Here is a 25,261-nt window from a genome sequence, read left to right as displayed (position 1 = left end):
TACCTAAATGCATCAGATGCCAGGAGAAGCATATTCGACCTGCCTGAGAGGCCAGAAAAACTTTAGTAAGAGATCAGATGTTTCTAAGACATAACTCACCTGCCTGCTTCAACTACCATCTTTTCAAGTTTAAAACGGCACCTCAGGGCCAGGTAAACGTGCCTTCTTTCCTTTTACTGAGTCTACTCTAACATCTACACTTTTCATTGTTTCAAAAATAAAACTCTAAAAGATTCTGTTCACAAAACAACTTCAACAAATACAAAATTATCAAAGGAAAGCAAAGGCACTCACAAAACAGTAAACCAAACGTTCCCAAAATACCTTCCTGGGATAAAAAAGTCAGAGGTGATTCCACCTTTCCAAATAATGCTGAGGGAGGACACTGGTGGGGACAGTGGTGGTTTTCTTTGTCTCTTACTGATTTCCAACTTGACAATATCTTTGTAAGGCTGCAGGGCTTGTCTTAATAGTCTCCAGAGCAGCAGCTTTGTTCTTCATCTACACAGTCCGTGCCTAAGCCCTTCAAAATTCCCTTCCTCTCTCAACCCCTAAAATGCAAATTTCTAGTTAACAGTAAAGGAAAAGATGTGTGCATGTGCAAAGGGGGGGATTCTGAAAGCCATTTTCCTCTTCAGTTAAATTAATGAACATCTCCAAATTCTAAAACCCGTTGCTAAGACCGAGATGCACGCAGCTCGCAGGACTGCTGTCCAAAGGCCGGTATCCCTGTGCCGAAGTTAATGCCTTAAATTACAGTCACACACGCATCCCAGCTGTTAAACTGTGATTAAGTTTTCGAAACATAGTGAAAGCAGTTATTCTGTTCTGCTGGGGAGCTTGTTCCTGTGTAATTGATGTTTTCAGGAAAGGGAAAAGGAGATGGTTAATAATTACTCTTTCATTTCCTACTTCTTTAGGGGAAAACACTAACCCTTGCTTATTCTGTTATATATCTATATATCTGACACAACTAAATATACAGGTTCATATTACATTTGGTGATTCTTGTGCAATCACATGCACACAGTAAAAACAGCAGCTAATTACTCCTAAGGGGGTGGGTGAGGAGAAACACCTTAAAAACAGGGAAAACATTCATTTTAAGGCTGAAAACATGTTAGGAAACAGACTTTTTTTGACGTGCATGTACATGTGCTTGTAAATATAAGCACAACTGTGAACACCATCATTTAACTTTCCAATTAAAAAATTTATTTTCAGGAATGGGAACATAGCTCACAGATCATGTTCAATCTTCAGCATGCACATCCATTCACACACACATACACAGGCAAATACATATGCATACACACACATAATTTCTGTGTGAATACATAGGAAGTAGGATTAAAACTAAGTTTGTTTTCAGATCTGATGAAGGACATTTTAAGCCAAACTATTGACAAGGAGAACATTTTCATCTTTCTAAAATGGAAAACCTTTAATTTTTTTTCAGTGAAAACCAGGAAATGGCAGTTGAATTTCCAAACGTCTTTAATTTCTGTGTGGATAACTCCTGTGGAGGAACTGCGACAGCACACACAGCCTGCAGTGGACTCAACCTTCCTTCATGTTCTGCGCCTGGGGGGATTCTACACTGCTTGGGCTCACTGAGCACTGTGAGGCTCCGTGTTGTATGATCCGTCCAATACTCAAATAAGTTCACGAGTCATCCATTTAATCTGGAATTCTGCAGTAAATGGCATGAGATTTGTGTGACGCCATTCCAAATTTATCTGCTCTAGCACGGAAAATTAGTTCCACTTAGCTGCATATCAATGATCTATTCAACACAGAATGCAGGAATGCTGCAATCTACTCTTTTTTTATTTTACTTTTTATTCATTTTACATCCAGGTCGCCTCATTTTTACAACTACTTATAATAACTTTATTTTCTCTTGAAAATATTTAAGCGAGAATAAGAAAAGGAAAAACCAGTCTTCAGAAGTGCATGGTGTCTAGTTCCCCACCACACAGCAGAGAACAGTTAGACCTCAGCTGGGTCTTCAGAAGTGCTCAGGGGTGTTTAGCCATGCCTCAGGCCTGAGCGAAGCCTGCTGTGAGCAGGTGGACAGAGAAGCCACACAAAGCCGCAGGCTGGGAGCAGTCAGCTGCCTGAGAACGTGCGACAGTGTGGCTACACAATGAAAATCTGTGAAATGCTAACAAGAAGCACATTGAGTCCAGCAGACACACTGCACTGGAAGACATGGAGAGCTCCTCAAGTCAGTCAGAGTGAAACTGAAGCACCTCGTTCAAAGTTAAAAGAACTACATCACTGGAAGGAAACACAGGCATAGCAATAATACCGAAAATGACCACAAAAAGTTCTGTTAACTCAGCACACTCCACTCTTCAGAGGTTCCAGCACACATGAAGGAGACAGCGTGGACTCACTGAGGACATGGCGCACCTTCCATGTTCTTGCCACTTCAGGTAAGCACTACAGGCAGGAAATCATGCCACCTTGTGGGACCAGCTCTGACTTTTGTTAACCTTCTGAAATATGTGAACCCATCGAGGCATACCTTGGACTTGTTGGAAGGAGTTGTGAGACCAAGCTAGTATTCTCTAACTGGATGTGAACTCTCCAAAGCACCTGTGCTGTGTCATGTCAGTGGTACCTCCCACTGAAGGCAGAGATGGGGAGAGCAGCAAATGGCCTGCCTCCAGCTGTCCCTGTCCTCCTTTCCAGAGGCTCACGTTCTGGCCTCCCTCTCACCGCTGAGAGGTGAGAATTGAATTTTTTTCAATTTTTTAATTGAAAAAAATCTATTAAGTAAAAGGGAAATCCATCTTTAGCTTTTAAATGAAGTCAACTTCCTTCTTTATTCTTCCTTAATTCTGTTCATCTGTGTGTGTGCAGGAGGAAGGGTGGCCCTACATGCTCACAGGTTACACCCATGTATGCATGGACACGGTCATGCGTGCATACTTGAGTGTGGGGGCCAGAGGGCAAACTTGGCTACCATTCCTCAGGTACCTCTCCCTTGTTCTGTGGAGAGGGCTTCTGCCTGGAGCTTGCCCATCACGCTGCTAGTCTGGCTAGCCAGCAAGGACAGGACTCCCCGTCCCTGACTCTCCACGCCAGGAACAAGCAAGCTTTTCCATGCCTGATGGGCAGAACTAGGTTGCCAGCCTGCAATGCAAGCACTTCACCAACATCTTAATCTAATTAATAAATTTAAATGAGAAACTTAAAAATCATGCTTAATACATGAATGGGACACTCAAAACAAAACAAAAACAAACAAAACCACAACACCAACAAAAACACTATGATTTTTATCTGAAACACCCTCTGGTTTATAAAGGGTTTGACTGGCAAGCTGTCTCTGCCAATAGCCAGACTAGCTACACGGGGCTTCTCCAAATGACAGAGGAAGTAAATGTTCAATTTCATTTACTCCAACCAACATTATTGTAATTTTAAGAACAGCAGAGGCGGGAGAGACGGACCAGTGGCCAACAGCAGCGGCTGCTCTTGCAGTGGGCCCAGTTCAGCTCCCAGTGCCTGCGTGGCAGCTCAAAACAGCGACTCCAGGTCCAGGGGAATGTGTGGCTGCTTCTGGCCTCGGTGCATCAGGCGAGCAGCTGGTGCACAGATATACACAAGACAGGCCAGCATTAATACCAAGTAAGTAAATCTCTAAAATGACCTACAGCACTATAACGTGTTTCTGTTGGATGCGACCTCTCTCTTTTGGTAGTCTAGGTCTCTAAGTGCATCACTTCACAGAAGGTTCCCCATGTTGCTCCGTAAGCATGTCTTCAGCAAACATCAAACTAAAAGATCTAAATACAGAAGGAAACAAAGCAAATAAATTGCAACCACTGTCATTTTATTTTCAACAAATGAGGGTATCTAAGAAAAACTGACTTGTTAAATGAATAGCAAAAAATTAATTAAAAGTTTCCAGTGTTTGCATTCCTGGTTCTTTAAATTGTTCCTTGCAGGCAGACTGCTTACCAGCTCCGTACTGGCCCTCATCAACAGTGACTAGTGTTCTTTCCCAGGACTCAATCCTCAAGTCAAGGAAGAGGAGGCTGTGGCAGCAGCTCAGTGCACAAGGCAGAGCTCAGGTGCGGACAATGAGTAATCACCACCAGCGGTGAGAGGGGGGCCAGAACGTGAGCCTCTGGAAAGGAGGACAGGGACAGCTGGAGGCAGGCCATTTGCTGCTCTCCCCATCTCTGCCTTCAGTGGGAGGTACCACTGACATGACACAGCACAGGTGCTTTGGAGAGTTCACATCCAGTTAGAGAATACTAGCTTGGTCTCACAACTCCTTCCAACAAGTCCAAGATATGCCTCGATGGGTTCACATATTTCAGATATGTGAATATTCTTACAGCAAAGGACTTACAAAATGAAAACATTGTATTGAACATCATCCAGGAAAAAAAGGTATTCTAGGGAAGATAGTGCTGGTGGTTATTGTAAATCTATACCTAGCTGGAACTTCTACTTGTCAAGAGGTCACCAAGACAACCATGAGGAGAAACACCAGGCAGGATGCTGAACAGCACCATGACAGCAACGCTTGAATCAAAGTTTGTCTTCTTACCATTGAGAGCTCACACATGAACCCAAACCCTAACAACCAAGCCTAGACAGGGACCCAAACCCAGTGCTTCAACTAAGAATGTGCTAGTGAGCACTGTTTTTGAAGCCGCAACAGCAACTGCATTTTATTCATTCCTTTGTTTGTTTGTTCGGTGGTGGTTGTTGGCTTGTTTAGACAGGGTCACAGGTACCTCAGGCTGGTCTCTAGCTCTTCATAGCTAAATAGAGCCTTGAGCTTCTGATCATCGCTCTGACATCTCCCAAGTGCCAGGACTGTAGGAGTGCACCACGACACTTGGTTTTATGCAATGCCAAGGATCAACTTCAGGGTGTTGTCCATGCTAGACAAGCATTCTGCCACTGACCCCTATCCCGAAGCCCATCAAATGGATTTAAGTGGAATGTAGTGAAAGCATGTAGTGATGTCTTTCAAGGGGTCTAAGAGAATTTCATTTCATAATTTATTTATAAAGGTGGAAAATAGAAAGTATACCAGAAGAAGTAAAAAAACCTAAGTTCAGCACTGAGAGTTCAAACCCTCTTAGACCTACACAGAGATAACACACCAATTTGAGCCCCGCTTGGAAACTGTTCAGTACCACACAGTCTGAGCACTCTGACCCACAGTCTCCGCTAATAGAGACTGTATGGGTGAGGCAGAAAATAGATGTGATTCTTTGGTTTTCTATGTAAAACTGAGTTAAAGAACCAGCATTTGAAGCTATGAGAGATTTAAAGTTCTCATTCATATGGAACAGCCACATTTTCCTGTGTTTTTGTTTAGGCTTTGGTTTCCCAGAGCCCATGGAGGCTCAGCTCCTTACATGGATTTCTACTTCAAATGGAGGTCAGTGATTACAAAGAACATGCTATCCACTCTTGGCCTCAAAGCACCTGCTCATAAGAAGACACTCGGGTGTGGGGTGGGAGGCACTTCCCAAATTACAATACTGCTGTGGAAAACCAACCTGCAGGCCATGTATCTGCTGACTGAAGACTGCATCATTTCCACTGCAGAAACGATAATCCATACAAGCCATGTGTTATAATTAAAAGCACACAATGACAAAGATGACTTTCCATCTAGTAAGTTTTACGAGCCTGTGGGGTTATTTGTTTCCACCAAAATATAATGCAATAGCTTTGAGAAGTTCTCTGGAAAAAAGGGAAATATTCTCTGAAATTAAGACATAGCTCAAAATCCTCTAGTATAAGAAAAAAAAAAAAAACTTCACAACTATAAAAAGGGCACAATGAATAATAAAATACAGCTCTTCCTTCTTATGTCAGGATTAACCACATGGAGACTGAAGCCTTCTAGGTAAATCATGGGCACATTTACCTGTACAGTCCTCTGCGTGCCATCAACGTTGACAGACAATAAGGGTGACGCCAGGTTCCACGTACTGGTCACATTTAGTTTCGACCCATCAACTTCCACCTGTTGTGACACAAAATAAGACTGTCACCACAAAGAAAGACAGGAAACTGATCTCAGGTTCACTGCCGCATGCAAAGCAGCAGCCATTTTAACAGATGGCTTCCAAACAGCCTGTCATGTTTACTGCTGCAGCCATGAAAGACAGGGTCCAGCAACAGTCTTCCCAGCCATCTCTGGGGAGAGGTGAGGGACCTGTGAACAGCTGCCTCTGAGTGCTGAGGCTTCAAGTGATTTCCAGAAAGTAACAAACAGCCTTCTAACTCGGAACCTAGCTGGACATGCTACATTTACTGCAATTAGACAGGTAATGCATATAAATTCCAGTGACACTTTGCAGCCCACACAACAGGGCTTGCAGATAATGTCCTCTCCAAGGACCAAGGGAAAACTTTCTCAGTGCTAATTTTAATGATGGTATCTTAATTAAAACACACTTTAATTAGGCAAGACTCTCTGGTACTGAACAGCCAGTCTATTCAAACTTTGGAAAGTTCTACTATACAGCTGCTAATCATAAATAATTTTTACCAAATCATCATAAGAAAGCCATAATTTTTCAAATCAGAGATACAATTAGAGGGAAATTTTTAGTTTCTAAGTAAGTAACATAAAAGTAGCTGAAAAGAAAAAGAAATCAAGGTTAATTAAAACACTCACCAAAGGTTGTTTCCTAACTCTTTCATACCAGAGAAAGGCTGCAAACAGCATTATTATTTTAGCTGTGTACACATTTGTACAAGTTGGAAAGGAACCCTAAAGCAGAATCAACATTTATGGCTGCTAACAATCCACTGCCATCTCTCTCCAAACTGCACAAACTCTGTAAAACTAGATGTCAGAGTCCTGCTGTCTTTCTGTTGGGGATCCTTGGGGCCAGATAAGGAGATAACAGTGAACAAAGACTTGTTCAAACATTTCTGTCAAATGCTGGCTACCCTAGAAGGATCCATGTTCCAGAGACAATTGAAGGCTTCGGGACATTGCTAACTAAAAATGTGAGTCAGTGAATCAGGATAGCAATCTAGAAGTTCTAGCATGCCCTAGCAGATGATCAGTCAACTCTACATCACGATGAGGAGCACACAGCAGGGCCTATGGGCAGCAGAAGGCTTTCAATGCAGTCACCGCACCAGAAAGGCAGGAATGAGATCAGGAATGGTTACTCAACAGCTGAAGGTCCAAAACCTAGCAGCACAGACTTGGAAGGCTGTCTGCCCCACCATCAGTATCTTGACATGGTTCTGACCATGGTTCCAACATCCCAGCACACACATCAAAGCTCTACTGTGACGAAGTCTAGAGGCAGAGAGCAGTGTGTCTGGAAGACTGTATTTGCACAAAGGAAGTCAGAACCCTGTTCACACAGAAGCTTGTCTTCTTTCCTCTCTGCTAATGGTAGAGAGGTTTTCAGAAAGACTGCATGACTGAGAAACAAAGGGACTGCATCTCCTTAGACACTAGATAAGAAATCAACACATATGTGATTTCACTACCTCTGAAGCAAGGAAGCTATCACAACGTCAGCAGCGAACATGAGGTACATTTGCCAACATTAGATGATGGAATATGCCAGAAACCACCACGTGCCTTTCTGGGTACCTATCAGTAATCAAATGTCTCCAAGACAAATATAATGAACAGATGTGACCACTTTATCGACACTGCTATCAGACGGATGAAACCTGGTTGTGTGGATGCGCCAGCAGGGAGCAAAGGTGCCACAGTCTGCTTGCACGCAAAGTTAGGGGCAGAGTGAGCCAGGTGTGATGACTGACACTCCTCACACCCATCCTCCAGCAGCTGAAGAATGAGAGGACGGTTCCTTATTGCTAAGCTGATAACCTTGCTGAACTTGCCACCACTCTACCTCTTCAGTGACAACTAACGTGAAAGAGCTGCACTGAGAGGGCAGAGTAGAAAAGCGCAGCCTTTGCTTCTGGCCAGCCTTCCCTATTACAAAACAGACAGTCATCAGAAAGCAGCCAATACTGCAGCTTTGGACACAACTGAAGAAAAATTTGTAAGAGGAAAAAGGTAAATAAATTAGGAGCATAAAACCCAAGAGCAACTACTCAAACACAGGAAGACTTCAGATAAATACTTCTCCAAAGACTCAAAGCAACCATAGGAAATGTGAGCCTCTTTTTTTTTTTCTTTAAAGCAGCTCAAAGAAGAAAAACAAGGGTTCAAAGAAGAGATTATACAATAATAGAAGGAAATGAAAAGCAAGCTGGTAGAACTCAGAGAAAAAAAGTGAAGAGAAAAATAACACTAAGGAGATAAAAGCCACATGAAGAAGCAACCAAAAATAGAATGTAACTAAAAAAAAAAAAAAAAAAAAGGAAAAAGAAAAAAGAAAGAAGTACCAGAGCATAGAGAAACTCTACACACAAAAATAGTCGCTAATATAAAAGTAGTAATGAAGAAAACAGACGTGGAGAAGGAGGAAAGGCAACACAAAGGATACATAATTATCTTCTTCAAAAAGGCTTATAAGGCAGAAGAAAGATATAGAGCCAAAGATTTAAAAGTGCAACTTTCATTTTTTTTTGAGACAGGATCTCACTATGTGGCTATGGCTAGCCTAGAATTCATTATATAGACCAGACTTAGAGATCCACCTGCTTCTGCTTTCCAAGAGCAGGGCTTTGAGGTGTGTGCCACTATGCCCAGAGTAAGTCTTCAAAATAAATAAAATGTTGAATTTCTAGGCTTATGAAATTAAAGGAATTCTATGCTTAAAGAAATAATTATTTGGCCACTTAAGCAAAAAATAAGAAACTATATACAAGGAAAGAAAAAAAATAAAATTAGCCAAGAGCAACACCAACACAGAAGACCTCAGAGTAATTTGTTCCAAACAAATCAAAGGAAACAAGGTAACTGATTTTATACCCAGCCAGGGTTTCCCTAAGATATACAACAAAAAATAAATTCTCTGCATTTATTTTTGGGGCTGGGGAGGTTCTAAAAATAAGAAATCTCTATAGGTACTAAAGTAAAACTACTCTCAAACAAATACCGAATATATGCAGTATGCTACCCTTTCTTAAGAAAAAAAAAATAGGCATATGTATTTTGTTGTTGTTGTTGCTTTTTATGTTTTTCAGACAGGGTCTTGAATGTAGCCCAAGGCTGACACAAACACCAAATACTCCTGTCTCTGCTTCCCTGGTGCTGGGAAGACAGCCATGGACCACAGCAACTAGCTTTAAATTTATTATTTGCTTGTTTGAGTGCCAGGGTGGTATTGAGCCCAGAGCCTCTTATGTGTTAGTCAAGTGATTTACTGTGAACTATATCTTCAGTCCCCAATGATATGTAGAGATTTAAACCTTCTCAATATTTTTTACTTCCCAGAAGGAAGATACATCTCTCTGAGAAAGTAGCCTTTAAGCTAAGATCAGAAAGATGAGCACAAATTAGGTAAATGTGCTAGTATTTGGGGTGTGCACAGAAATATCACAGAAGAATATATACTTTTCAGGAAAATCCAGTCCTGTAAGATAGCTTAGTGAGAAAGGATTTGCTGCAAAAATGTGAGGACCTGAGTTCAATCCCCAACTCCCAAGTAAAGCTGGACAATGTCAGGTGTCACCCAGTGATGTCACCATAGGGTGGGAGATGGAAGACAAGGGATCCTCAGAGGCTCACCCGTCAGCCAGTCTGTCAGACACAACAGTGAAAAACCAGGAGACTGTCTCAAACAAGGTGGAAGGTGAAACCAACACGCATTCCACACGCACACGATGGCAAGCGAGCATGTGTACATACACACACAGTGTGAGTACACACACACATCATATAACACATACACCCTTTTTTAATTAAAGGTAAACAGAACAAAATCCCCATGGCAAGAAGCAGCCAGCACGGGACAAAGGACAGGATAAGGCGTGAATCTGCTCTTGGCATGGAACCCTGGGTCTCTAATCAAATGATAACGCTCACAGGTCAGGGAACTAAGCCAGAACACACACTAGCTACGGCCTTCTAGTGCAAGCCGAGGGCCTTCAGAGGGAGTCAGAGGGAGGGGAAGCAGGGAGACAGACTGGAGAGTCCAAAGAAGGGGGTCACAAGATGGAGGAAGAGTCGTTTCTGGGTACACACCATGAGAAGAGATTTCCAATGACTTCAGTGCAGGCAAGCAGTGGGAACATGCCAGAAAAGAGCAGTGCAAGAGCAGGTGATCACCAGCAGAGGTCACGGAGACTGGTCATGAAGGATGGAGAAGAAGCAGACAGGCTGGAGAAAAGTTTGGAAGAGAGGGCTGGAGAGGGTCTCCCACGCTTGGCCAAGCTCTCTCCGTAAGCTCACTGCCACCTACATCTTTGTCATATTTCCCCAGATGTGTAAGCCACACACTTTCCCTATAGCCCTCTGCTGTCTTCAACATGTTCTCACCAAAGCGAGCGTGATTTTGTATAAACATAAAAATAGTCATTTCCAAACCTGAGACAACATGAGAATGAGCAATGGCGGTGTGCACACAGACAAAACCCAAACAGACAGTGACATGCAGTTGAGTGTGTGAGGATGCAGGTGGCCCACCATTCTTCAGTCATCTGAAGATGACATGGGCATTAGAAATTGGGAAAAATCAGAGCTTCTGGTGGGTGGGAATCATAACATACATCTCACATGCTTTATTTTCTGAAAGCTTTCTTCCAGCGGAATCACAGACAGGTTTATTTGAAAGTTATTCAAAATAAGGATATTTACGACATTTCAAAAACAACCCAACACATGATTTCTTTCAATTTCCAGAAGGTATTTTTCCACATTTAGTCACCTCCCTACATGTCTGCATTCTACTAAAACCAACCAGCGGCACTGTGGCACGGCAACGCTGGGGTGAAACATTCAGTTTTCCTGCCCACGTCACATGAGGGGAAAAATACACACCCTCAACGGAAGAGATCAGTTACATTATCACTAAAAAGCAACAACATATAGTACTTCCTCAGGGCTACTACCTGACAAAGTAAAAATACTGTGACCCCAGCAGCACCTGCTAAGCTTTAAAAACTGTACTTAACATTAGGGATGGAAAATTCTAATAATAAAACCTTGGAGCCAGGGTTGGTGGCACATGCCTGTAATCCCAGCACTTGAGGAAGCAGAGGTAGGTGGATCTCTGGGAGTTCCAGCCAGCCTGGTGTGGCTCAAGTGAGTCCAGAACAGCTAAGGCTATACAGAGAAATCCTGTCGAGAAAAAAAACAACCAACCAACCAACCAACCAACCAAACAAACAAACAAACAAACAAAAAACTTTGGGAAGGTGTGGACTGTAAGAGACGCTCCTTGTTCACCCTGTAATTTTGTTTGTCACATGTAAATCCTGCTTTTCTAACTCTGTTACTCAGTGTCAGGAAGTTGACATTCTGCAGAGGTCGCCCTGAGCTGTATCTGCAGGACTCTGTCCCTGCTTATCCTGCTTCTGTTCCTGCCAACAAAGCGAAGAGGAGATGCACTGACCTATCGGCTCCACCCTCACAGCAAGCCAGTTCTGGCCCTTCTTTTTCCTTGTTGTATGTTATTGTTTATTCTGTGACAAGGTTTTGCTACATAGCCCCGGCTGGACAAGAAGTACTGATGCATCTGCCTCAGCTTCTGAAGCGCTGGGGTTCTAGTGTGCCACAGCGGTCATAGGAAACTTACACGTCATCACACTGCACAGAAAATAAACGAGAGAGATAACTGTTTTCAGATCCGACTCTCAGCCTGGAAAGAACCATAAAAACAATATACCCAGCTCAAACTTCTCCCTTTTCACATAAAGGAACTTAAAGAATCAGAAAAATTAACTTGTAAAAGCGATTATCTCTAGGTACTCCTTAGAGTAGTCACATGAGCTTAAATTAAAAGTAAAATAACAAATGGAACGTGAAGATGGATACAAGGCCTAGAGAGATAATTCAGTGTTGGCTTTCCTTCCAGAAACCCAGCTTCTGCCCTCAGCACCCACAGGGGGTAGCTCAGCAGAGCCTGTAACTCCAGGAGCCTTTTTCTGGCTTCTCTGAGTACCTATATCACATGTGCATGCGTTCATGCATGTGCAAGTGTGTGCACACACCCCCACAGCAGAACTAACTTTTTAACAATTAGGACACACGGTTACTATATTATAGATGCTCCTTTTTTACTGAAAGAAAACTTGCTCTATGGACAGAGATGTTTATTGTCTTTGTTCTTCTGTCTGAACTGATAACAAAATTTTTTCACTATTTAACTGTACATCAATGGGCTGGCATCTCTCGACTCTTCAGTCACAAAAGCATCTGCACCTGTAGTTAGTTGGTCTTACTCTCATCTACCATTACTACAGTTTACTAGACTATGTAAAGTATAAGTATCCTTTCAGACTCTGTCAATACAAATCTACCTCAGTGATTTAACAGGCCCTGTAATTCTGTTAGTTGCTTGCTTTGACATTTACTTGTAGTGTATGACATGTTTGTGCTATAATTAATGGTTCTGAAACTATAGCACATTCTATATGTTTATGTAATGGAAACAAAAAAAGTTCTTTGATCTTAAGTTCTTTGATCACATTTATTGATTGACTTTGTGTGTGTATGCTTGTGTGTGTCTGTGTGTGTATACAAAGGACAACTGTTTAGAAGTCAGCTCTGGCCTTCCATGTCCCTGAGGCAAATGTCTCTTGTTTCTGCTACTGTGCTGAGAACACCAGGCCAGTTAATGTGAAGCTTCTGTGACTCTCCTGTCAGAAGATGCTGATCACAGATGCAAGCTAGTGCGCTCACCTTTTTACTGGGTTCCAGGGACCCATGTTCTCAGCCTGTGCGACAAACACTTTGCCTACATTAAGCCACCTCACCAGCTCAGAGCAGGGGAGTTCAGTTCTGCTCTTCCACTCACTGAGATGGTTCTCTGAAATGTTCTGATATCCTGGGTGGCTTTCCATAAAGGAGTTGGATAGCTCTCTTAAGAAAAACTAAAGGACAAGCATTTCTGATGTCTGCTCTTTACACTATCACCTTGCAAACCATCTGACTTCTCTTCCCAAAATATATATACAAATGACAAAAAACATCAAGAGGAATTAGATATGACAGTAAAGCTCCATCATCCTGTCACAAAAGGTCATATTAATAATGCATTGTTATAGATGTAATTAAATATATATTAAATATTGTGAATTGCAAAAAGAAATGTAGGAACCGCTCTAACCACCACCAGTTTGACTGTCTAGCTTCTGTTTAATTACCACCTCATTAACTGAGCAGTTAGCAACTTTAATTTCAGTTTTATGGTTAAAATAAACCCTCTGTGTTATCTTGCTCTTTATTTCATTACGTTAGCGTCTTCCGGACTGGTGCAATAAGGTCAGTCTCTACAGACCAGGCTGTGAATTGGATCAGCTTAGTGAATAACTCCAGAAAGACACGCTTTTACAGGGCAACAGGGGAAGCCTGCACCTCTCTGGGGTGCCAGAGAAGGCTTGTCTCCCTAGTGGCTCCTGCCTCCACTTCCTCCCAGAGCCGCTGGGAGCCAGTCGAGCACCCAGCACAGCACTCTCCTACCAGAAGCTCGGCAAGCAGTCAGTGGTGACACTTCTGTGGACTACTCATCCTTGCCTGGGGCATCATTTGTGGAGTGTGATCCCAAAAACACCTATTTTTCTTTGGGGGGTCAGTGGGATAGCTCTTGCCTAGCATATCTGAGGGGCCTGGGCCCAAACAACAACAAGTAGCTTTCTGGCCCTCCATTTTCTGTCTCCTAAGCCTCAGGCTGAGTCGACTCTCCTGGTAGCTAGCAGGAACAACCTCTCTCTCTGAATCCCTGGCTCCACCTCACACTCCTGGAATCGTGTGCCGGCCCACCTGCTCCCCATTGACATTTGCCGGCACTGCCACTGTCTGGCCTGTGACTTCAGCGGATTCCTTTTGGCACCTCGTTTGCTTTCATTAGCATCTCTCTACTCCAATTACCCAATTCCATCCCACTGCATGACCTGGAACTCAGCAGCAGGATCACGTGTGTGGTCACAGGATGTTCATGAGAATGACTGCCTCCTCTTCCTGTTTCCCACCCAATGCTACAACCTGTTGCTATTACTCTTGCCTGTTCTGTCTATTTCTCTGTGGCAGTTCAGCATTCTAGGACTTTTACATACATGCAAAGCTCCTCTTAATAGCCCATTTGACGTTCTGTTTTTAACTCTCCTCTCTAGGAAAGATGCTCACAAATCATTGCCTGAGCTTCTACAACAGTAAGTGACATTATTCTTATTCTACATACTCAAACAGGTATCATTTGTGCAGTAGAATTCCAATGTACATATGATAATTTTATGCTCTTATCTTAAAGTTAGAGCAAAATCCCCCCCAAATTAATATACACCTTATGTTGTTAAATTTTCATTTGTTAACAGAATGTTTTATAAGCATGAGCAATGAAGACGCCAAGTCTGTCGGATGCACAGGTGTAGGAACTGATGCTCCAGAGGGACCATTGTATCCTCATAGAGGGTAAGTCAGTAGTTATATCTGCCTTGTGTCAAATGCAATCCAGAAATAACAGTGTTTTTTTTTTTTAATCTAATTATTCTTCAGGCTAATCATGAGAAACCATGAACTTGCAAAGTAGAGCTGACCAGCTCCAGGAACCATTGGTATTTCCTTAGTCAGTTGCTAGCATTTATTTTTAACTGATTACAAGCAGGAAACAGAAAGATGATGAAATCACTGCTAACCTGATGAGTATTCGAAATAGCTTTTATCCTTTTTTAAAGATAACTTCAAAAGCAAAAAGGTTTCAGCATTAGTGCACAGCCATCTGTGTATATCACCCACACCTGTCAGTCATCACTCGTCCTCTGGCAATAAAGACCTCCGTGCTGACCCACAAACCTGTCAATGCTTCAGCTTACGTCTGTACAACCGAAGATTCTCCTTATACAGCAGTGAGCAAAACCAAAAGGTTAACATTAACCCAGCATCACCGTCTAACTGTTTCTATTTCTCTCCAGCGACCTCAGAGGTGGCCTTTTAGGGCAGGACTGGGATCTGGTTTAAGTTCACAACTCTGTTCTCTGTCTCAAATACCCTCCTTAACTTGCCCTGCTTTCTGACACTGTGCTGTGGAATACATACTTCATCAGCAAGCCAGGAGTGGGCCCTGACCTCGGGCTGGATCTGCCAGAGCCCTGATCCTGGAGAGTAAGCGCTTGTTCCGTAATGCTCCTACAAGGCCCAGCAGACCAACCTCGGCTGCCTGAATAGCTGGAAGCATGCGGAGCGATTGGACTGAGAGTATGTCCTAGTGTCTCTCCACAGCCACTCACGTTGGCACGGTGTGCGCACCGCTCAGGAGCCACACAGATGTCAGCCTGGCCACCCCCAGATGCCGCCTTCCCGCCAGGCTAAGGTAAACTCAGGGAAAAATGTCCACATCTGTGTTTACGCCTGCCTACCACAAGCTCTCCTGACGATTCAACCATCAGGGTTGATTCTGGACTCTCCCCAGCCAAGATCTGTCAACCCCTCCAAAGAGAAACTACCTTCCAATAATTCCAATGTAGTCACTCTTTCCCTCCCCACTTCATTTATTCAGTGTACAGCAGGATCCTCCCTCGGCCTTGAGCATATGTCACAGCCTGTGAAAGAACAGGATGTTCTAGAAAACAAATACGGCCATGCAGTAGAAAAACAAAGTCCAGCTAAGTGGCCATCTGGGTGAAATTTACAAAGTAAGAGGCTTCACCTGAGGGGAAAAGGAGCAAGACTAGGGGCTGTTTGGAGATTTAGGACAACTCAACAAACATTAAAATAAATCAATTTCTAGGGCTGCAGCCTGCTATGAAAGTCAGGAAGAAGAAAAAGCAGTGAGCTACAGATGAACAGGAAGAGCACAGGGGCTCCAGCACTCTGTTGTCTGAATTTTGTGAATGCTTTAAATTTCCATGGTAGGAAGTGAAAGAAAATAGGTCATTAGGTTGGGCTAGCTCTTTGGACAGCTGCAACAAGTTCCAAAGGTTTCTAGCCCAAATTGTAAATAAGTTATCAAGATAATTTGGCCAAAAAGAGAAATCATTTCCCACAGGTGGCCAGTGGGAGGAGGAGACGGCCTGCTCTCCCTCCACCTGTAGGCTCCATTTTCAGTGCTTTCCTTTCTGCTGCAACTGGCTCCTCTCCAGCTTACAGAATTCTGCCATAAGTAATCTACTCGCCCTTCTCCTGCCTTTTCCCCCTTTGCAGTGACCTCAACAACTTGAAAATCTCCCCAAATCCCTAACGCCAATCAGTACAGCTGACCAACTGAAACCATGGCTTTCTGGTGTTTTATGAGATTTCCTACTTCAAAATACTTCTCAGCTTCTAGTCATGTAACGGACAGAAACACGACTCCCTTCCCTGCCCCCCTGGGCCTTCAATCAACCTCCAACACACCACTCATCGCTTCCAGTCTTCTCCCAGCCTTTCTTTCCCTCAAGCAAATGTACACAGACACCCATTCCCAACTGTATTCATGCTGAACATCAACCGGCCGCGTCACTGCTGCATTCAGGCTGCCTACCATCTGCTTCTGAACTTTTGTTGCCTAACTCCTGGACATACACCAACACCATGAATGAGGTCTTTTCTTTGAAATGCTACAGCATTTTGTATCTCTATACCTAATAGTGGCTTAAAGCCCTCATCACATTAAACTCAAACCCCTGGAAGTTCTTCATAGGGCTCATGAAGAGCTTAACACAAGGCCTTGATCCTGAAGCCTGGTGGATTTTTGGTAACACTATGTTAAAGTAAAAACAATCTAATTAGAGAGAAAATCCAACTTAAGAAATGAGCGCATGATACGTGTGTGCGACCATGGAGCACATGCAGAGGTCAGAGGACAACTCTGCAGAGTTTCTCTTCTCCTTCCGCCTCTATGTGGGTTCTGGGAAGCAAACTCAGGCAGCTCGCCTTGAAACACATGCACTTCCATCTCCCAAGCCATCTCACTGGCACAGAAAAATATAAGTTTCACCCCTGTGCTTACAGGCCCGTTAAAAAGCTATGAAAACCATGCCCTAGACAAAAATAGTACAGTATCAAAGAAACATGCTACCCTGCTTCACCTTCACATTCGTAAAGCATATGTTTGAGACCTTAGATCACTAACCACAAACAACACAGTTCTATTTTGAAGTTTCCTAATACAACTTCAGTGAAACTAATAAAGACACTTCTACGTTAAAACTATTTATAGTTGTAATGTCCTACAAGGTGTGAATAATACTTCCATTTAAAAATCCATAAATGCTTACAAGAGCAGTTATTTCAACTACATAAAAGACTCCATTAAGTTCTTTCATAACTTAAAACCTACAACAGAATCTACAGAGATCTATACCTCACTGCCCACCCAACGCGTGTAAAGTCCAGCAGACTTAACACAGCTCATTTAAAGAAAGGCAGACAATGAGAAAGAGGTTTAAAACAAATTAAAAATGCTACTTAAAATTCTATCCCATTTCTGGGGTTTCACTTTTATGTCCAGAGAACTAAAATTATCTATTCACATCGTTAGATGAATCCTTTAATCTTGATGACTGTGAACAGAGTAAAACTACTCCATTATGTGCAAACTGAGCTCTCAAACCCCGAAGAGAAGAGGTCTGGCATGGTTCCAGGAGTCTTGAAAGAGAGTGTGGCTAATATATATTAGTTTTGGTAGCAGTTACCAGGAATAATACACTGGCTATGGCCAAACTGAAAGCTGGCAAGCACAGAAAGGAATGAGTGGGAAATAATTAGGAATAGTACAAGGAATTAATGAGCAAATTAAGTTCATTCTTAAAGATATGCAGAAACAACTAGAGGTAGCGGTGAAATCACTCCCATACATCCTTAGACATTTATAAAAATAAGGTTTAAAACACTTAAAGCACAGCCACTCCGAAGCAATGAATAAATCAATTCAATCCTTATTATAAGTAAAAATGGAAAAGGAAGGAACAGCCCAAAACTGTCTTGATTTTCTTCCCCATCTCTCCTTAGGCAAAGATCAATATTCTGAACGCATTCTATGTAACTTTACCATTCATTACCTTATAGCAGTAAGTCTCAGGATGCTGCATCAACAGCACAGTGCAAAATGAGTGGGAATGGCTCAACCACACATCAAAAATGGCAACATCTTAACTGAGAAAAGGAGCAGCACAGCCCTTCTCTCCTGCACTGAAGCCTCCAGCAAGCCTCTCTCCTGCGGCACTGCACGCAGGAGCCTTTGCCTGCAGGAAACAAGAATAAAGCCTGCTTTAACTCAGGAGGCTAGGGTGTTTAGGGAAATCCGGAAGCAGAGGCACCTCCTTGACCAATCCTCCTCCTAACTCACCTAAGACGTGTGCTTGTTTTCTGGAAAGCATTTCAGCTGATGGAAACTACACTAGTACTGACAAGAGTGAAAGACATTTACACCACCATTTACTTAAGTGGACACGCCTGTCGGGGTAAAGGGTGGTCTACACACAGACGGGAGCCATGCAAAGAGCGCCTCAGTGACATTTCCAGCTTACAGTCATTCCATTTGATTAAAGCAGAGCACTTAGAAAGCTTTATTAAGTCCATTTGCCAAGAAATTAACTTACTTGTACATGAGCACACCAAAGTCTGCTAAGCTCTGCGGTTCTCACTTTAGATGGGCAGCTTACGATAAAAGAACCAGAGCAGGCAGGATCTGGGAAAGACGCAGTGAATACAGAATTCCAACAGGAGGGGCTAGGGGCGCTGCGCAAATTAAATAACAGAAGGGGCTCGGGCCACTGTGCAAAGTAAGTAAGCAGCTGCCCTGTGTTCTAGAAAACTGTATGCACACACACACACACACAACAGTGTTATCTTAGTAACATAAACATGCCCATCATCCAGGCCCAAAACGAATTCCGTCAAAGCCAATCTTCTGATTTCTGTATCTTTACAGAGTCACCCACCCGCTCTAAGACTGCTGGGTAAGCCACACACTTCTCACAACACCCACGAATTCAAAACGCTTTGAGTTTGGCCTATACTAAGACATTCATCAAACTCTGACATCAGATTAATCAAATAAATTTATCTCATAATCAGCAATAATAGCAATTTTCATCTCATTTCACATGGTCTTCTCAGAGCACAAGGAACAGAGCTGGGAGGCGGGAGGCAGGAGGCGGGCAGTGAGGCAGACAGCTGTGAAGGCTTACCTGAGAAGCAGGCACTAACTGCCCCCTGCACAGAGGGCTTTCTCCACTCCTGTTCATTGAAGGGCGGGTCACAAGAAAGTGTCCCTATGAGTCTGGGTCACAAAAGTAATTCAAGATGCATAGAGAAATGCTTATTATCATTCAAGTTTGCTAAGCCCATCCACCCATTCAGCCCTTTGCTTTCTGAGAAGACTGCCAACAACTACGCCAATTAGTGTCAATTGCCATGTTAGATTTTGTGACATCCGCACCTGCCTACCAGTCGCGGTAGCCTGCGGGAAGGAGTGGCTGATGGCAGTAAGTTCCAACAGCACGCGGCCCCAACTGGCTGAGATAGCATTTGCAAGATTACAATTTTTTAATCATAATGTATTTTTAAAAACAAGTTAATTTAGTTTCTGTTTTTTCTTTTTCAGAGGGACAAATTTAGCATTCATCTGTAAACTATATTTTGTTTTAATCTGTAATTTTATAACCAAGGAAAACTCAACATACAAGAAATTTACTGAATAATATATTCACTTCAAATATGTATTTATGAATTGAAAGAAACAATTTCAAGATTATCAAATGTTAAATTTATGCATTTCATTTAAACACATGGCTAAAACAAATATCTAATATTTTGGGATTTTTTTCTCATTTTAGCACAAGATTTCTTATTTCTTTAATGACTTACAAACCTCAAAGCAAGAAATACTTAGTGTAGGAGAAATTGTGAACTTCAGAGTCTTCTATATCTACATATTCAAGCCTCTATTTCACCTTTATGTTTAAAAAATTGCTTAGAACTTAAACTCATTAAATACTTTCAAAATACTCAAAACAATTCATTAGTCTTTGCTTTATCTGCGGTCAGAGCGCTTCACTTCAGCTCTCTATAATTAGCAACAACTAACAACGTTTGTTTAAAGCCACGTTTGGAGCATTTGTCCGCGTCTGACGAGTGGATCTGAAGGAGTGCTTAGTGGTGAAGCGCAGCCCTGGCAGGATGGTGCGCGGCCGCGGTCAGTGGCGGGGAGTGCACAGGAGAGGCACGCAGTGGAGCAGCTCTGCCTGGCGTCACTGCTGAAATTGCTACTTTCCCTCAACAATCTATTCTGCAGCTCCAGCAAGTAGAATAAATGGTAATTTTACCTGCCAAATTTGGCACAAACGAGGACAAGCAACTTCATTAGCAGAACAATGCTTTCAATATGATTTTTCCCTTTCCCACCCCATGCCAAATAGTAGAACAATTCAAATCAAGAAAACTAAGCAAAATTACCTCCTCTTGTTGAAGTTTATATGCTTGAATAAGCAAATGATCTGCAGAATGCAAGCAAGAATACCCTCCTTGTAAGTTAGTGTGTGTGTGTGTGTGTGTGTGTGTGTGTGTGTGTGTGTGTGTGTAATTTCTATTGCATGTAATTTCTATTGCAGCTTAATTACAAGTTGGAAAGCTAGACTCGTGCAAGAAACAAACACCTCCCACAGAGGTGAAGTTCCCGATATATTGAGGGAAGGCAGCAATCAGCCTATGGAACATTTGGAACACACGTGGTGTAAAGCTAAAAGACGAGACCTGGATGCAGCGTTTAGTTAAAATGTCAACTAGTGCACTCGATCTGCAAGACCCCCGAAGGTTGTCTTCCGTCAGGGAGACCCCGTACCCAAAGATCAACGAGTCCAGTTGTTCGGATGCAACCAGCAAGAGGTTTTATTGAGTACACGGGTACCCGGGGCGACAAAGTCTCTCGGAAGACTTGCGCGCCTCTCGGTTGGGGTGACAGGTTTTTATAGGGCTCGGGAGCAGGAAGCGCGGTTACAGAAGCGAGAAGCATAGTTACAGGGGTCTGATTGGGTGGTTCGAACAAAGCCGTAGTTAAGTCACGTACCCAGAACAGGGAAGGCGGGAAAGCAGATTGTGAGCAGGGTCACGTACCCGGAACCGGGAAGGCGGGAAGGCAGATTGTGAGCAGGGTCACGTATTATGCTAGGACTTTATTCTTTCAGATCCAGGAGTGAAACTGAACAAGTCTCTTTAGTCTGCGATAAACTAACCACGTACATCCAGCACTACCGACTCCCCAACTACAAGCAGCTCTCACACTTCCTTGGCGGTTTGGGTAGCAGCCTATAAACAGAATCACAAAGTCTTCCCAGTTTCTTTCCCATCTGCTCACAGAGGCGCTCAGAGCAACCCTCCATTGCTTACGCTGAGCCTGCACACTTGAGTGAGGGAGGTGTGTAGAGCTGTGAAGCAGTGCCGCTGGCTCAGCGGTGAACAGACACGTGCTTTCTCCAACAGCGTGAACTTGACAGTGCCTCAACAAGTGTGCCCACAGTTAGTAGGACATGAGGTTGTGCTGTTTGTCCTTTCCATCTGGTGCCTTAAACACACCCACACACCATACACCTAAACACAAACAACGGTTTTGATCTAAACTCCCAGTGATCAAATGTGGCAGTCACGTAAATACACGTCCATGTGCTGCCATGACAATAAGACCCCAAGAACACACGTGTTCACAGGGAAACAGGCCTTGCACACAGAACTTTAAAATTTGGCAATGCACCTTTTATTGAGGTTTAAACACCATGATTTATTTTACAACATCTTCCCTTCAGAGGGAAACCTTCATTGACTCAAAACAGAAACTTCAATTCTGGTAATACCTAGATTATGTTTTTTGCTTTTATTTCCAGCTATTTAAGTTTTGTCACTTGTTCAGAGAAATGGCTCTAAAGCAAAGAAAAAGACCATTAACCAAGAATCTAATATCCATCCCACTCACTGACTCCGCAGAGCATCCTGAGGGCACCCATGGAGCAGAGGGTATGTGGAGGAGACACCCAGGAAAGTGGCATGGAAACGGGGAAGGCAGGTAGAGAAGGGACCAAACTCCCCAGGAGCAGGATGGAGTCTGGCACCGTGACAGGATAGGTGCACCGTACAGTGTGCGGGGGAGGGGGGGAGAGTGTTAGTATTTTGGAACACAACCTGCTTCTGGGTTGCCCAGCAACCTATGATGTCATCATATGTCGCCAGCCAGGTGAACACACCTGCTGGAAGGCGTGGTTATCATGCCCCTTAAAAGGGCCGATCCGACACATGGTCTCTCTCTTATTTTCTCTCTCTTACTCTTACACTCTCCTCTTTCTCTGGGGCACCCCATCCCTCCTTTCCCTCTCTTTCCCCACCATGCCCTGCTACCCACTTCCTCCATACCCTTCTAATAAACCTCTCGCAGAGAACACCGGTTGTCCCCCTGCTGCTTCTTCTTTTTAGTTTTTAACAATGGTGCATTGGCCGGGAACAAGAGGATGGTGGGCTTTAATTCAAATAAAAGAGAGGTCCCAGGGCCACAAAGAGGGGAGAGAGTGGAATCTGTGATGGCTTCACTAGTCTCATTAGACAAAATTTCCCCAGATCAACCATGCAGACAGGAAGACTGCCTCCAGAAGCACCTCTGTGCTCCTGTGTTACAGCCTCAACAGAGCTGCACAGGAGAAACGAATAAAAGAGTTTTAGATCTCAGAACAGCAACTGGCACTGACATGTCTGTGTATACAAATTATTCACACATTCCTTGAAAATGGGAAAAGATCTGCTTGCAAAGTATATACTTTATTGGATTATGTGAAAACTCATGATCTGTGTAATTTACACACTTAAGATGGAACAAGCATAACATTAAGCACCTACCACACACACACATACACACACACACATACACATACACACACACGCACACACATGCACATACACACACATACACACACACAGATGCACACACATGCACATACATACACACATGCACACATACACATGCACACACACACGCACATGCACACACACACACACACACCACTCTACTTCCTATACATTTTCTTCTTTGAGCTGTACAGAAACCCTAGAAGGTACTGTCCTATTTTATAGATGAGGAAAACCAGGTCTCTAGAGATACCCGGCACTTGTTGGCTTCCACAGCCCACCTGTCCAGGCTTTGTGTCTCACGGCCCTTTTTTCCCTGTCTACCAGCACTTTATTAAGTGCTACAGTGGCTGTGGCTCAGGGGAGTTGCGTGGCCTCCCCTTCCAAACCCTCAGGGACAGAGGAAGTTTTACTATCTTCAAAGACTGTTGTTTTTAACAACTTGTTTCCTAGCCACCCCTTACCTGGCCCCACACTGAATTTGCTATTAAATGCTGATGGCAGCTAGGTTAAGTTTTCTAAGTTGAGGGGGGAAATGGAGGATGGAATATAACGGCCTATGTCCTTATATCTGACTTGCTAAGACTGCCCTGTTTGCATAATAAAAAATGCGACCACTGTAATGCACTCCATAGTAACTTCAATAGCTAGAAATACAGTTTCCTAACAAGCTGTCTTGCAAACTGAAATAAGAGACAATTCACTGGCATTCTGACCCTCAATATTTTATATTTCTACCAAGATTTTTAGAGCACTGCCAACAAACACAGAAAATTACAGAAACATGAACTACCGTTACAAAAGCAAAATCCCCATAGGACACCCTGAATAAACTATACCTGCGATGTTTCAAAGTGAATACATTTGTATAAATGTAATGAACTATTTCTGTGTCAAGCCTATTGTTCTAACACTAGGTGTCCTACCCAACAGCCACAATTCACAAACAAGTGATCAAGAATAGAGAGCTCTTATATTTATGGTTGTGAGCCTAGCCTTTAACGCTGAGCCATCTCTCCAGCCCTATCTGTACACCTAAGGAAGCTAATCAGGAAGGAGGACTCTGGCTAAGATGCTCAATTTGCATTCAGAAAGGCAAAGAGGATGGACATGAAAGGAGGGAGAAAACAGGAAACAGGACAGGAGCCTACCACAGAGGTCTCTGAAAGGCTCTACCCTGCAGGGTATCGAGGCAGATGTTGAGACTCATTGCCAAACTTTGGGCAGAGTGCAGGGAATCTTATGAAAGAAGTAGATAGTACGACCTGGAGAGGACAGGAGCTCCACAAGGACAGCAACAGATCCAAAAAGTCTGGGCACAGGGGTCTTTTCTGAAACTGGTACTCCGGCCAAGGACCACTCATGGAGATGGCCTGGAACCCCTGCACAGAGGTAGCCTATGGCAGTTCAGTATCCAAGTGGCCTCCATAGTCATGGGGACAGGGACTGTCTCTGACATGAACTGATTGGCCTGCTCTTTGATCACCTCCCCCTGAGGGGGGAACAGCCTTACCACACCACAGAAGAAGACAATGCAGCCACTCCTGATGAGACCTGATAGACTAGGGTCAGAGGGAAGGGGAGGAGGACCTCCCTTTTCAGTGGACTGGAAAAGGGACATGGGTGGGGAAGAGGGAGGGAGGGATTGGGAGGGGACGAGGGAGGAAGGTACAGGGAGAATACAAAGTGAATAAACTGTAATTAATAAACATAAAAATAAAAAAAAAAAGAATAGAGAGCTCAAAGACCAGCTGTGGCCTAGCCCCAGTCATCACAGCCCTAGATGGTACCATTGCTCAAAACGCTTTTGACTTGGGCTCTTCTTGACCATTTTAGCTGTCTGTCAGTGGGGTCTCTGATCTCTGATTGAAGAACCTGCCACAGTTTGAAGCATGGAAGCTGGTGAAGAGATGGGGTAGATCATTTATGGCAGAGTTCCAGGCAGCCTGAGACTATAGAATATTGGATGAAGAATGAAAACAAGACACAGAACAACTTGTGAGCTATGGCTTTGCAACCATTTTAAGCTTCAACAGCCTAAGTTGATTTTATCTTTCCTTACAGGCCAAGTAATATGCCATGTACGTGTAGCTTTCAGGCTCTCCCTAAACCTCTGGATGTTAGTGCCAAGAAGATCTGAGGGGCAGATCCACACTCCAGCATGACAGCCCCTGAGGTTCTCCATCTGAGCACAGTGAACACATGAGTACAAGTCTGGAGAACACCCAGAACTGTAAATGGGATGGGGGCAGAGAAGGTGAAAGGTGATATGATGGTGGGGCAACCAGACACGGTACAAGAGGAGAGAAGAAACGTCGCTGTGGGAAGAGGGCGGCAAGGTGCCAGCTATTCTGCTGA

At 43.4% G+C, this 25,261-nt stretch overlaps 1 protein-coding gene across 3 annotated transcripts in view; it reads right to left on the bottom strand.

Moving 5' to 3' along the window:
* Pcca (propionyl-CoA carboxylase subunit alpha) overlaps positions 1 to 25,261 on the bottom strand; it is a 288,912-nt gene that overhangs the window by 72,097 nt on the left and 191,554 nt on the right. For all 3 annotated transcript variants that reach the window (XM_021644430.2, XM_060391661.1, XM_060391662.1), the window contains one exon: positions 5,915 to 6,013. In XM_021644430.2, the coding sequence (XP_021500105.1) occupies positions 5,915 to 6,013 (99 nt within the window). The remainder of the gene's footprint in view (positions 1 to 5,914; positions 6,014 to 25,261) is intronic.

Source organism: Meriones unguiculatus, chromosome 9 (genome assembly GCF_030254825.1).
Source record: "Meriones unguiculatus strain TT.TT164.6M chromosome 9, Bangor_MerUng_6.1, whole genome shotgun sequence".
Taxonomy (NCBI): Eukaryota; Metazoa; Chordata; class Mammalia; order Rodentia; family Muridae; genus Meriones; species Meriones unguiculatus.
Note: the sequence above shows the minus strand (reverse complement) of the source record. Positions and strands in the feature narration are given on the sequence as shown.